The sequence below is a fragment of the Hyaena hyaena genome, unplaced genomic scaffold, assembly GCF_003009895.1.
Source record: "Hyaena hyaena isolate Hyena2069 unplaced genomic scaffold, ASM300989v1 scaffold_285, whole genome shotgun sequence".
In the NCBI taxonomy this organism is placed as follows: Eukaryota; Metazoa; Chordata; class Mammalia; order Carnivora; family Hyaenidae; genus Hyaena; species Hyaena hyaena.
The window spans coordinates 990,945-1,000,847 of record NW_024080917.1 but is presented as its reverse complement, the minus strand read 5'-3'; the positions used below and the strand labels follow the sequence as shown (position 1 = coordinate 1,000,847).

Sequence of the window (9,903 nt, the reverse complement as noted above, 5' to 3'; positions counted from 1 at the left end):
AGAAAGGCCCCCTAAGCTTACTGGCATTAGCCAGTCCATGAAGGGCTCTGGAAGACACAGTGGAGCCCAGAGAGGACTGCAGGGAAGGGACGGTTCAGGAAGGCTTCCTGAAAGAGTCGGACGTTTGGTAGTTTATGTTACTTGTTGACTCTGTTGTATTTTTTGTTCGTTCTACCAGCCTGAGTTCTCCAGAAGGGCCCAGCTGTGTTCACCTTCCTCCCCGCCGCACGTGCCACATGCCTGCACACCAAAAAACTCAATGAATAGTCTGCTTATTCCTGCGTCTGTCTTGTCTTAGAACGTAAGCAGGGGTAAAAAATGTAAGCAGGGGTCTCTGTTTCCTCTACCAGTGTATTCCAAGCCCCGAGACCGCCGCCCAGCACACAGTACGCGCTCTGTAGACCGTGCAGCCCGGGCTCCAATGCCACACCACCAGCGCAGGGAGGGGTTTTCCGAGCCCATCATTGGGCGGGCCTGTAGAACTACGAGTCCCATGGTGCCTCGCGAGCGCAAGTAGTCCTGCGCAGGCGCAGCCGTCCTATGGCGTCCTCTGCAGCGGGCGAACTACAAGTCCCATAGGGCCTCGCGAGCGCCGTCCGCCGTGCGCCGGGGCAGCCTCCCTAGGGCGTCCTCTGCTGCGGGCGAACTAGGCCGCGGGACTCCGGCAGAGGCCAGGTTCGCTCGTCCCGGAGCAGAGCGCCCTCCGTGTCGCCGCCATGCCGGATAGCTGGGACAAGGACGTGTACCCCGAGCCCCCGCGCCGCACGCCGGCGCCCTCGCCGCAGACCTCGCTGCCCAACCCCATAACCTATTTGACGAAGGCTTTCGACGTCCTCGTGGACCGGCCTGTGACCCTAATGAGAGGTACGGACCCCATCCGGGCCTCACCGCTCCCCAGGGTCCCCTTTCCACCCTTCGGCGTTTCCCGCACCCTGCCGCCCAACCTGGAATACTCCGCCGCACCCAGGGCTTCGCCCCCCGTGACCGGTCCCCGCCGTTCCCACCGGACACCTGGGGCCCCGTCGCCTCTTTGGACACCCCTCTTCTTCCACTGCACCCTAGGAACACACCTCGCTTCTCCACCAAGACCCCTCACTGCTTTCCGGCCCCCCGCCGCCTGGGAACCCTCCACTCAGGTCTCCAAGCTCGCCCAAATATTAGGGGTTGTGTGCGGATCGTACCCTGGCCTGAGGCTTGTTAAATCCGTCTCCTTGCACGCGTTGCATCCTGCGTTGTGCACAGTAGGCAGTCAGCAAACGGTGTTGAGGGGTTCTCTGCTAACCTCCAGGGGCCTGCAATATGACCCAGGTAGGCAGGTGATGACCGAGGTCCCCTCGACCTCGATATGCTGTGACTTGTACTCCGTGTGTGTCCACGCCTAAGAGCTTTCCAGATACTCCAGCTGTGGTCCAAACCAGGCAGCTGTTTAAAACAGCTCTTTGTTGCCCCGTTTGTTTAGTTCTCGGCTCGCTCAGTGCACAGTGCTCTCAGTCACTAATACCAGGCAATTCATCCATTAACCAGTTCAGGGGCGCCAGGGGGGCTCAGTGGGTTAAGCATCCCACTCTTGATCTCAGTTCAGGTCTTGATGTCAGGGTTGTGAGTTCAAGCTATGCGTTGGACTCCACGCTAGGCATGGAGCCTACTTTAAAAAAGAAGAAATCACCAATTCATTCGTTCAACAACAATAAAACGTTTGGAGTAACATGCCTTGGTGGATTTTTTGTTAGGATAAAGTCAGCAAATCAGACCCCCCAGATCTGGAAAAGGCATAGCAATGGACCCAATGAATACACTGTTCTTTGTAGCAGTGTTTTGGGAAGAGTTTTCTGTCTGGAGGGATGAGCCTGCACTGGTTCCAGCTTGCTAGTTTGCCAGTGGGGAAGTTGAGGCCAGGTCAGTGGTGGCAAAACTGGCGCGCGCCATCTGCCTACAGGTTGGAGACCCTGTGTTGGGGGGGAGGTTGGCCTGTAGAAGGGTGGGCCTGCAGAGCAAGGGTTCCAAATCGGCAGTCCTGTCTCTCTGGGCCTCAGTACTGTCTGTACCGGGAAGGACCCACCCGTCGCGGGGACCGAGTGAGATAATAGACATGGCTCCCAGGAAGCCCTCCAAAACTGGTAGATGTCCCCATTCGTAGCCCAGGGCCACCAGCCACACTTGTCAGAGTCCAAATGGCAGTCTTTGTAAGAGCCGGAGACATTTGGGAAATCTGGTGCTTCCTTGGTTTGTGGGACAGAACAAAGCCAAGAGCCCAGACCATGGCCCATGCAGCCAGGCGGGGCTTGAGTCTGGGGTTTTTTTTACAGAGTTTATAGAGCGGCAGCACGCGAAGAACAAGTATTACTACTACCACCGGGAGTTCCGCCGCGTGCCGGACATCACCGAGTGCCAGGAGAAGGATGTGTTGTGCATGTTCGAAGCAGAAATGCAATGGAGGAGAGACTAGTATGTCCGATTTTAAGTCAGGGAGTACTGAGCCTTGCACAGTGAGCATCTCCTGCCAGACTTTCCCTGGGGAGACCCTGGTACAGGGGCGGGTGGCACAGTGCCCCCAGGGAGGTGGCCCAGATCTCACGGGCAGAGCGCCCAGACCTACTAGCCCTGGATACGGGTAAAGGATTCCTTGTAGACCATTCCTGGCTTTTCTTTCAGCAAAGTTGATCAAGAAATCGTCAACATCATCCAGGAAAGGCTGAAGGCGTGTCAGCAGAGGGAGGGCGAGAGCTACAGGGAAAACTGTGCCAAGGAGCTGGCGCAGTTCACCCAGGTGGCCAAGGCCTACCAGGACCGATGTAAGCGACCCCGCCCGGCCTCAGCCTTCGCCCCTCCAATCCTTCATCAGGGTTTTCTACCAACAGCCCAACCCAAGCGTGCCCACTGGTTGGGGGAGACGTTTCTTAGCTGCCTTCCTGCCCTCTGCTTGTAGAGCAGACGCTGGCTTACGTCTGTGGAAGAACAGAACGGGCCCCTGACTTCCCTCCCCGCATCTCTTCCTCAGATCACGACCTGGGCGCCCATTATTCTGCCAGGAAGTGCCTGGCGAAACAGAAGCAGCGGATGCTGGCAGAAAAGAAAGCCGCCAAGGAGGCCGCCGCTGCGTAAGGCAGCTCTTGGAGCCCTGTCACAGAACTGACTACTAAAATAAAAGAGTTAAAGTGAAATCGGGTTTCTGGTCTTTTTTGGCCCCCAATATTGACTCACTGAGTTTTAAGCATTTTTTTTTTTTAACATTTATTTCTAGGAGAGAGAGAGACAGCATGAGCAGGGGAGGGTCAGAGAGAGAGGGAGACACAGACTCTGAAACAGGCTCCAGGCTCTGAGCCGGCAGTCAGCACAGAGCCCGATGCGGGGCTCGAACCCACGAACCGCGAGATCATGACCTAAGCGAAAGTCTGATGCTTAACCGACTAAGCCACCCAGGCGCCCCTGACCTACTGAGTTTTAATTCGTTGGGTCCATCTGCCTTCAAACCCACATGCTACTAAACTTATAAGAGAAATAAAAGACACTGTTAACAAGCTTTTAATTCACTTTATTTTTCTCGTACAAAACTATGTGGTGGCCACAGCTGGAGCCTGGGTCCTCTGCACAGAGACTCTGGTGTGGGTCTTCACAAGATGGTCAGTGAATTCCTGGGAAAACAGGAGACTTTAGTTGTAGCCAGATGCCATCCCCCCGCCCCGCCCAGGCTTGCAAGACGGGTAGGCAGCCAGTACCTGATACGGAGACTTGGTGAACACAGTCTCTTTCCAAAGATCAGGAGTGAGATAGCTGTAGGTCTTAGAAATGGCATCAAAAGTGGCCTTGGCTGGAAAGGGGGAAAATAGCAGCGGTGGGTTGGTGGGTTCTGACACAACCCCCCAGGTGCAGATGAAAACTGTCGCACTCCCAGGAACAGAGAAGCCACTTTGGACCAGTCTGTCGTGCATTAGGAGAGCCTTCCTCTGTCTCTCTAAAAATACGCCAAGCACACACAGAGTATGATTAAGCGGAGCTGAGAGGCCACCGCCCACCGTGGGGACCACCTACCAAAGTTGCCCAGGGTGGCAGTGCAGCCCCTGGCCGAGGTGTAGCAGTCGTCAATACCAGCCATCATCAGCAGCTTCTTAGGCACAGGGGCCGAGACGATGCCAGTGCCTCTGGGGGCGGGGATGAGGCGCACCAGCACAGAGCCACAGCGGCCTGTCACCTGCGGGGGGGTGGGGGGGGGACAGTCAGGAGACAGGCAGACGGGAGTCTGCGCCCCTGCAGGACCCTGTCACTACCTCCCAGCCTACCTTGCACGGTACAGTGTGGGGTTTGCCGATCTTGTTCCCCCAGTAGCCTCGCCGCACCGGGACAATGGAAAGCTTGGCCAGGATGATGGCCCCGCGGATGGCAGTGGCTACCTCCTTGGAACACTTAACACCCAGACCGACGTGTCCGTTGTAATCTCCGATGGCAACAAATGCCTGTAAAAAGCCTGATGTGACCGCCGGTCCCCTGCCCTGCACAGCAGCAGAACACACACCAGGATCTGTTGCACCCCTCAAGGAAAGAGTGGCCACCACCAGGCCGCTCTGAGGTCCTGAGGAGATCTTTCCTCTCTCTCCCCATTACGAAAGCCACACGTGGAACAACAAATGTGACTGTGCAGAGCTGAGAGAGCCTCGCAAAACCCCTGGGCAGAAACGGGTGCGATACCTTGAACCTGGTCCGCTGGCCAGCGCGGGTCTGCTTTTGCACAGGCATAATCTTCAAGACCTCGTCCTTGAGAGACGCCCCCAAGAAAAAGTCAATGATCTCAGATTCCTACGGGGTAGGACATCGGGACAGATACGTTTGTCGCAGCCGAAAAACCACCTTGGAGAACTTTTGCCTGGATTCCTGGAACTAGCCTGCAGTTGCCCCACCAGAGATATATGTCATCCCTGAAACTTAGCTCGAAGGAGACGCCCAGGGGCCACACCCACCCACCGCCCCGTCCGCGGGAGAACGCACACGCTACCTTGATGGGCAGGGAGAAGAGATAAATCTCCTCCAGGGACTTGATCTTCATGTCCTTGACCAGGCGGCCCAACTTGGTGACAGGCATCCACTGGAGAGGAAAGGCGCCGGTGACTAGGCCCGCCCGTCCGGCGCCGCCGCCCACAGGCCCCTCTCACGCGCGGGGCCCCAACCTACCTCCTTGTCCTCGGCCTTGCCTCCGCGAGCTCCGCGGCCTCGGCCCCGGCCCCGGCCCCGACCGCGGCCCCGACCCCGGATGCCGCTGCCGAAGCCTCCGCGGAAACCGCCGCGGCCTCCCATTCCAGGGCCCCCGGGCCCTCCGGGCCCTCCCGCAGCACCGGCGTCATCCGCCATTTGCTGGAAAGGATGAGAAGAAAAAGCAGGTCAGCGAGGCCTTGGCGTCCGCGACCGCGCGGGGCCTCGCCGGCCGCCCGCGGACCCCCGCCGCCCGGGCCCGCGCGCCGCCAGCCCAACAAAGAAGCTCACGTGTTTTCCTGGAGAAGAAGAACGAGGCTCCGCGGGAGGGAGTATTTATAGCAAGCCAAGTGCCGCGAGATCGCGGCTGCCCCGCTCCAGGCGCGAGTTCGCCACGGGCCAATCAGACAGGTGGTGACGCGCTCCCCGCGTTCCCCCGCCAGCTCTGCGTGCGCCTGCGCACCTGCGGGCCCCCGGCACCTAGTGCCTGCGCGGCCGCCGCCTGGTTCCCGTTCGCCGCAGGTAGGTCGGCTCGTCGTGTTCCGGGGTGGGAGCTGGGGGGACGGCGTTGGTTGAAAATCACCTGCGGCCTCGGTCGTGGCCGCGGGTGAGATTCGGCGCCCAGAGCCACCGGGGGCCTCAGCTCGCCGCCCACTCCCAGGTGTGGGCAGGTGAAACCCAGGCCCCGACACGCGCCGCCACCCCGGCGCCCAGCCGCGCCCCGGTGCGCGTGCTCCGGCCTCTCGTCTCTCACTCGGTGCTTTGCCTACAGGTCGCCGGCGCCCCGCCCTCGGAGCTCAAGCCGCTAGGACACGGGGGGGGAAGCTCTGCTGTCAGCACTCAACGAAGCTGGTGGTCTGGGGCGGCCGCGCGTGACTGCCCTCGGCCCCCCAGCCATTAGCCTGGGAGGCGCATCTGTGGACGCAGCGACCAAGGTGTGCTGTGGAGGGGAGACGCTCCGGGGCGTCTCCTCTTCGCGGCCAGTCCAGCTCCGCGTTGGATGCCACAGAGGGGTACCGCTTGGCTCTCGGATGTTGGCAGTGGCTCCTGAGTGTCATGCTGTAAGTGGCAGAGCCACTGTGGGAACCCCTGGTGTGCCGCTCCACACCCCATTCCTTCCCCAGGAGCCGTAAACACCTGTGAGCTTGGCGGTGAGCTGCGCTGGGCCAGCAAACGACCGGCAAGTAAGAGAATAAAGGGAAACAGGGTTAAAATACGTTTCCGGGGGGGGGGGGTGTTTGCCTAGAAGGGGGAGCCGTGCTGCTCATACCCTACAGACCCTTTCTGGATCCGGGAAAGCTGCATGGATGATCACTCCTGCGACTCAGCTTGTGAGAAACCATCATCACCCTGGACTCCTCATTTTGTCCAGTGTATTTTGGTTAAAAAAAAAAATCCCTCTTAGCTTTCTTTTTTTCCTCAAAATAAAGTTCTTTTCCTTTATTTGTTGTGTTTGTTTATGGCTTTGGTATACCTTGCGTGTCTCAAATTGCAATTCTGTTATTCCTGAAGAACCCCCCCCTCTTCTAGGACAATAACTGACCTTTATTTTTATATATATATATATATAAATAACAGCTCTGAGAGCGTTCAGATTCCCAGCTCACAGGCTGCGTGGCCCCCTGTGGCTCTCAGTAGGGGCCAGGGCCTCTAGGATTCTGTGAGCTTAACGCTGGCAGTGTACCTGCAGACACTGGTAATGTGGCTCAGGCGTGGGAACATGCTGGCTTCCCAAGTTGAGATTCGTTTCCCCATGTCTTTCCTCCTAGCCTAGGCCTGCCCAAACCCTCAGAGCTTCCCTGTTCCAGAACATTCTCCACAAACTAGATTCCCCCCCCCCCCCCCCCCCCCCCCGCCCTTTACTGTGGTACCGCAGGTTACATGGGAATCTGGTAATTACTTCCCTGATCTGTACTTTGCAGCTAGCGGTCTTAGATCCTAAGAGAACTGCTGGCGGGTCAACGGCAAAAGTCCTGGGCTCTTGGACATCTGGCCTGAGCGGCACTATTACATTCCTGCTGAAGCCTCAACTTTGGGAAAACAGCCCCCAGAAGTTAGTTTGGTTCCTGGCCTAGTGCTGCCTGGGGATCAGCTGTCAGCCGCTCCCAAGGCAGAGGCTCCGGGGACCTGCCCCAGGTCCACACTGCCAGCTTTCCCACCTGTGAACAGGTGCTAGATGGTACAGGGTGCCTACCGGTGGGCCCCGGGCCAAGGCTGTGATTGGCTTAGCTGGACAATGCCACTGTGATGTCAGCCCACTCCTGCTGTGAAATGGAGGCTCCTGAGCCCTGGAGGTCAGTGGAGCTGCCGTCCAGACACAGATCATGGTGAGCATGGGACCTTCTTGCCTCTGGCCCTTAAGTTTATTCCTAACTCCAGAGCTGTCCAGAACTGGACCCTGTTTCTTAGTGTGAACAGTGCTCCCCAAAGAGACCAGAAAACCAACATCCCCGAGGGCTCTGGTCAGGTGTAACTCGGGGCCACGGTCAGCTCCAGCTAGGGACTGGTAGTCGTCTGGACCCTCACGCTGCCCCCTCAGAATGGATGCTGACCCAGCGCTCCCCTTGGGGGCTCTCATTATACCTCATTTCCCCATCCTGGGGTTTCCCTTTGGGTATGCAATCAGATCCCGGTCCCAGCCAGGCCCTGATTTTGGCCTGGCCCTTGCAGAGTGGCGGATATGACCTCAACCTCTTCACCAGCCCTCCTGACTGCACCTTGCTGTGCTCCGTATGCCACGGGGTTCTCAAGAGGCCAGTGAGGTTGCCGTGCAGCCACATCTTCTGCAAGAAATGCATACTCCGGTGGCTAGCCAGGTGCTTGTGGGCACCCAAGAGGGTGGGAGGGCAGGGGCAAGGCCGGGGCCTGGAACAGAGACAAAGGTCTGCCAAGCAATGGCCGGAGTCAGCTGCCGAATCCCCTAGAACGCAAAAATACGCGGGTCCCTGCACCCTGCGGTATCTGCAGCTCGTGGCCCCAGCCTCAGAGCGGAGCTCCGCATGAACTTCCAGCTTGAGAAGGGAGCTCCTGGGAAGGCAGGTGGCTGCCACTCAGTCCCTTCCCACTCCCAACACTCCCCTCGCTCATGCCTCCCAGACAAAAGACCTGTCCGTGCTGCAGGAAGGAAGTGAAACAGAAAAAGATAGTCCATGTAAATAAACTCCGGAGGACCATCGGCCACTTGGAAGTCAAGGTAGCTTGAAGCACCCGTTCCCAACACCCTTCTTGCTCCCGCCGGGGGAGGGGTAGTGAGGAGAATCCTATCAGAACTGAGAGTTTCTGCTCCAGCAGCACAGACTGAAGCCTTGGGGTCCTGAGTTTGAGTCACATCTCTGCTGTGTGACTTCAGGCAAGTTACCTAACTTTTCTGAGCCTCCGGGGCGTCAGCTGTAAAATGGGGATTACACAGGATTTGTAGAGAATAGAGTGTCTGCTCAGACAGCCACTACTCTCCAGCCCCCTGCTTTTATAGAAGTAACTGGGGCGAGCCTCCTCCTTTTTCCCTCGAAAAAAATGCCATTAGAGCTTGGCAGTCTCCATCCGGCCTGGCTGAGCTCACGTGCTTCCCCCCCCACCCCCCCAGTGCAAGAACGCGGACGCTGGCTGCTTGGTGACGAGCCCCCTGGCCCATCGCAGGGGGCACCAGGACTCCTGCCCTTTCGAGCTGATGGCCTGTCCCAACCAGGGCTGCCCTGCACGGGTGCTGCGTGGGGCCCTGGCTGAGCACCGGCGGCGATGCCCACACGGGGCGCGGCAGCACTGCCCGCTGGGCTGCGGGGCCACCCTGGGCCCAGTGGAGCGCGCCCGCCACAACTGCTACCGGGAGCTGCGCGAGGCCTGGAGCCAGCGGCGCGAGCGCGGCCGGGGCCTGGTGCGGGGCCTGCTGCGGCGCGTGCGCAAGGTGCACCGCGCCACCAGCTTCCTCCGCAGGCAGCTGGCCCAGCTCGGGGACTTCCTGCGGGAGGACGAAGCGCTGATCGTGGCCGCCCCTCCAGAGGAGCCCGAGGCCACCCCAGAAGGTGGCACTGGGGCCGAGGTGGGGAGGGACCAGGGCCTAGATACCTTGTAATTGGAGGCGTAAATAAACCGCAGCCCAGGCCTGTGCCCCTGCCACCTCTGTGCTTGCCGGCCTCGCAGCTTGATCCCATGTGCCCCCCTGCCCCCCTTTCCGGGCACTACTGCCTTCACCCCGTAGGGTGTGAAGCCTTCTGCCCGAAGGCTCTTCTCCGTGCTCTCCATTTGCCTGGTCTCTTTTCCCTCGCATGTGACCTCACAGAGGTTTTCCCTGATCCTCTCCCAGGGAAGGGTATCTGCTTACTAGCTTCTCAGCCAGTCACACAAAAGGCTCAAAACGCTGAACTCATAGTAAAAGTCAATGCCTCACAATGCCTCACGAGGATTCCCCCCCCCCATTTGTCTCCAACCTCCAGCCTTTCCATTCCCTCCCTTCTCGTTCCCTGGAGCCACAAGCACGGTCTCCCCGACAGCCACGGGGGTCCATGCTTACCAACCTCAGCTCTGCCTCAGTCACCTCGATAAATCCTCTCCCACCGCCGCGTGTGCACCCACTGCACCCCGCTCCGCCCAGGGCACTAATTCCTTGCCCTTCCTCCGCCCACCCCTCTCCCCTCTAGCACCTGAGCTACTTGAAAACAGGGGTTTTGTTCTCCTCTGGTGTCTCCCAAATGCCTAGACCAGAACTTTGCACGTAGAATATGATCA

General features: G+C 58.9%; 3 protein-coding genes and 3 non-coding genes across 6 annotated transcripts; 3 read left to right on the top strand and 3 right to left on the bottom strand.

Annotated features, from left to right (window-relative positions):
- The first annotated feature begins 597 nt into the window (after window positions 1–597).
- On the top strand, window positions 598–3,161 carry NDUFB10 (NADH:ubiquinone oxidoreductase subunit B10). Its single transcript, XM_039246662.1, has 4 exons — window positions 598–864; window positions 2,307–2,445; window positions 2,653–2,792; window positions 2,999–3,161. Exons 1-4 carry the CDS (start codon window positions 717–719, stop codon window positions 3,100–3,102), a joined length of 531 nt encoding a protein of 176 aa, XP_039102593.1. The 5' UTR covers window positions 598–716; the 3' UTR covers window positions 3,103–3,161.
- Window positions 3,162–3,511: 350 nt separating this feature from the next.
- Window positions 3,512–5,491, bottom strand: RPS2 (ribosomal protein S2). The gene is made up of 8 exons (XM_039246735.1): window positions 5,473–5,491; window positions 5,164–5,343; window positions 4,988–5,077; window positions 4,684–4,791; window positions 4,278–4,451; window positions 4,030–4,189; window positions 3,717–3,808; window positions 3,512–3,632 (listed from the first exon to the last, which is right to left on the bottom strand). Exons 2-8 carry the CDS (start codon window positions 5,338–5,340, stop codon window positions 3,552–3,554), a joined length of 882 nt encoding a protein of 293 aa, XP_039102666.1. The 5' UTR covers window positions 5,341–5,343; window positions 5,473–5,491; the 3' UTR covers window positions 3,512–3,551.
- LOC120241617 lies at window positions 3,876–4,004 on the bottom strand. The gene has a single exon (XR_005530911.1). It is a non-coding gene; the product is annotated as a small nucleolar RNA SNORA64/SNORA10 family (small nucleolar RNA).
- On the bottom strand, window positions 4,515–4,648 carry LOC120241616. Its single transcript, XR_005530910.1, has one exon. It is a non-coding gene; the product is annotated as a small nucleolar RNA SNORA64/SNORA10 family (small nucleolar RNA).
- A 132-nt stretch (window positions 5,492–5,623) lies between the features above and the next one.
- On the top strand, window positions 5,624–9,289 carry RNF151 (ring finger protein 151). Its single transcript, XM_039246736.1, has 7 exons — window positions 5,624–5,703; window positions 5,954–6,365; window positions 6,760–6,877; window positions 7,351–7,508; window positions 7,852–7,997; window positions 8,278–8,374; window positions 8,765–9,289. Exons 4-7 carry the CDS (start codon window positions 7,506–7,508, stop codon window positions 9,248–9,250), a joined length of 732 nt encoding a protein of 243 aa, XP_039102667.1. The 5' UTR covers window positions 5,624–5,703; window positions 5,954–6,365; window positions 6,760–6,877; window positions 7,351–7,505; the 3' UTR covers window positions 9,251–9,289.
- LOC120241614 lies at window positions 5,749–5,875 on the top strand. Its single transcript, XR_005530908.1, has one exon. It is a non-coding gene; the product is annotated as a small nucleolar RNA ACA64 (small nucleolar RNA).
- Window positions 9,290–9,903: the final 614 nt, after the last annotated feature.

Excerpts from the sequence above, each read along its gene's own strand:
- RNF151 (XM_039246736.1), top strand. Across the intron at positions 7,998-8,277 it reads ATACTCCGGTGGCTAGCCAG|ACAAAAGACCTGTCCGTGCT; the intron begins GTGCTTGTGGGC and ends CATGCCTCCCAG. Across the intron at positions 8,375-8,764 it reads TCGGCCACTTGGAAGTCAAG|TGCAAGAACGCGGACGCTGG; the intron begins GTAGCTTGAAGC and ends CCACCCCCCCAG.
- NDUFB10 (XM_039246662.1), top strand. The coding sequence starts at position 717 with ATGCCGGATAGCTGGGACAAGGACGTGTACCCCGAGCCCCCGCGCCGC. Across the intron at positions 865-2,306 it reads GCCTGTGACCCTAATGAGAG|AGTTTATAGAGCGGCAGCAC; the intron begins GTACGGACCCCA and ends TTTTTTTTACAG. Across the intron at positions 2,793-2,998 it reads CAAGGCCTACCAGGACCGAT|ATCACGACCTGGGCGCCCAT; the intron begins GTAAGCGACCCC and ends TCTCTTCCTCAG.
- RPS2 (XM_039246735.1), bottom strand. The coding sequence starts at position 5,340 with ATGGCGGATGACGCCGGTGCTGCGGGAGGGCCCGGAGGGCCCGGGGGC. Across the intron at positions 4,792-4,987 it reads TCTTCTCCCTGCCCATCAAG|GAATCTGAGATCATTGACTT; the intron begins GTAGCGTGTGCG and ends CCTACCCCGTAG. Across the intron at positions 3,633-3,716 it reads TCACCAAGTCTCCGTATCAG|GAATTCACTGACCATCTTGT; the intron begins GTACTGGCTGCC and ends CTGTTTTCCCAG.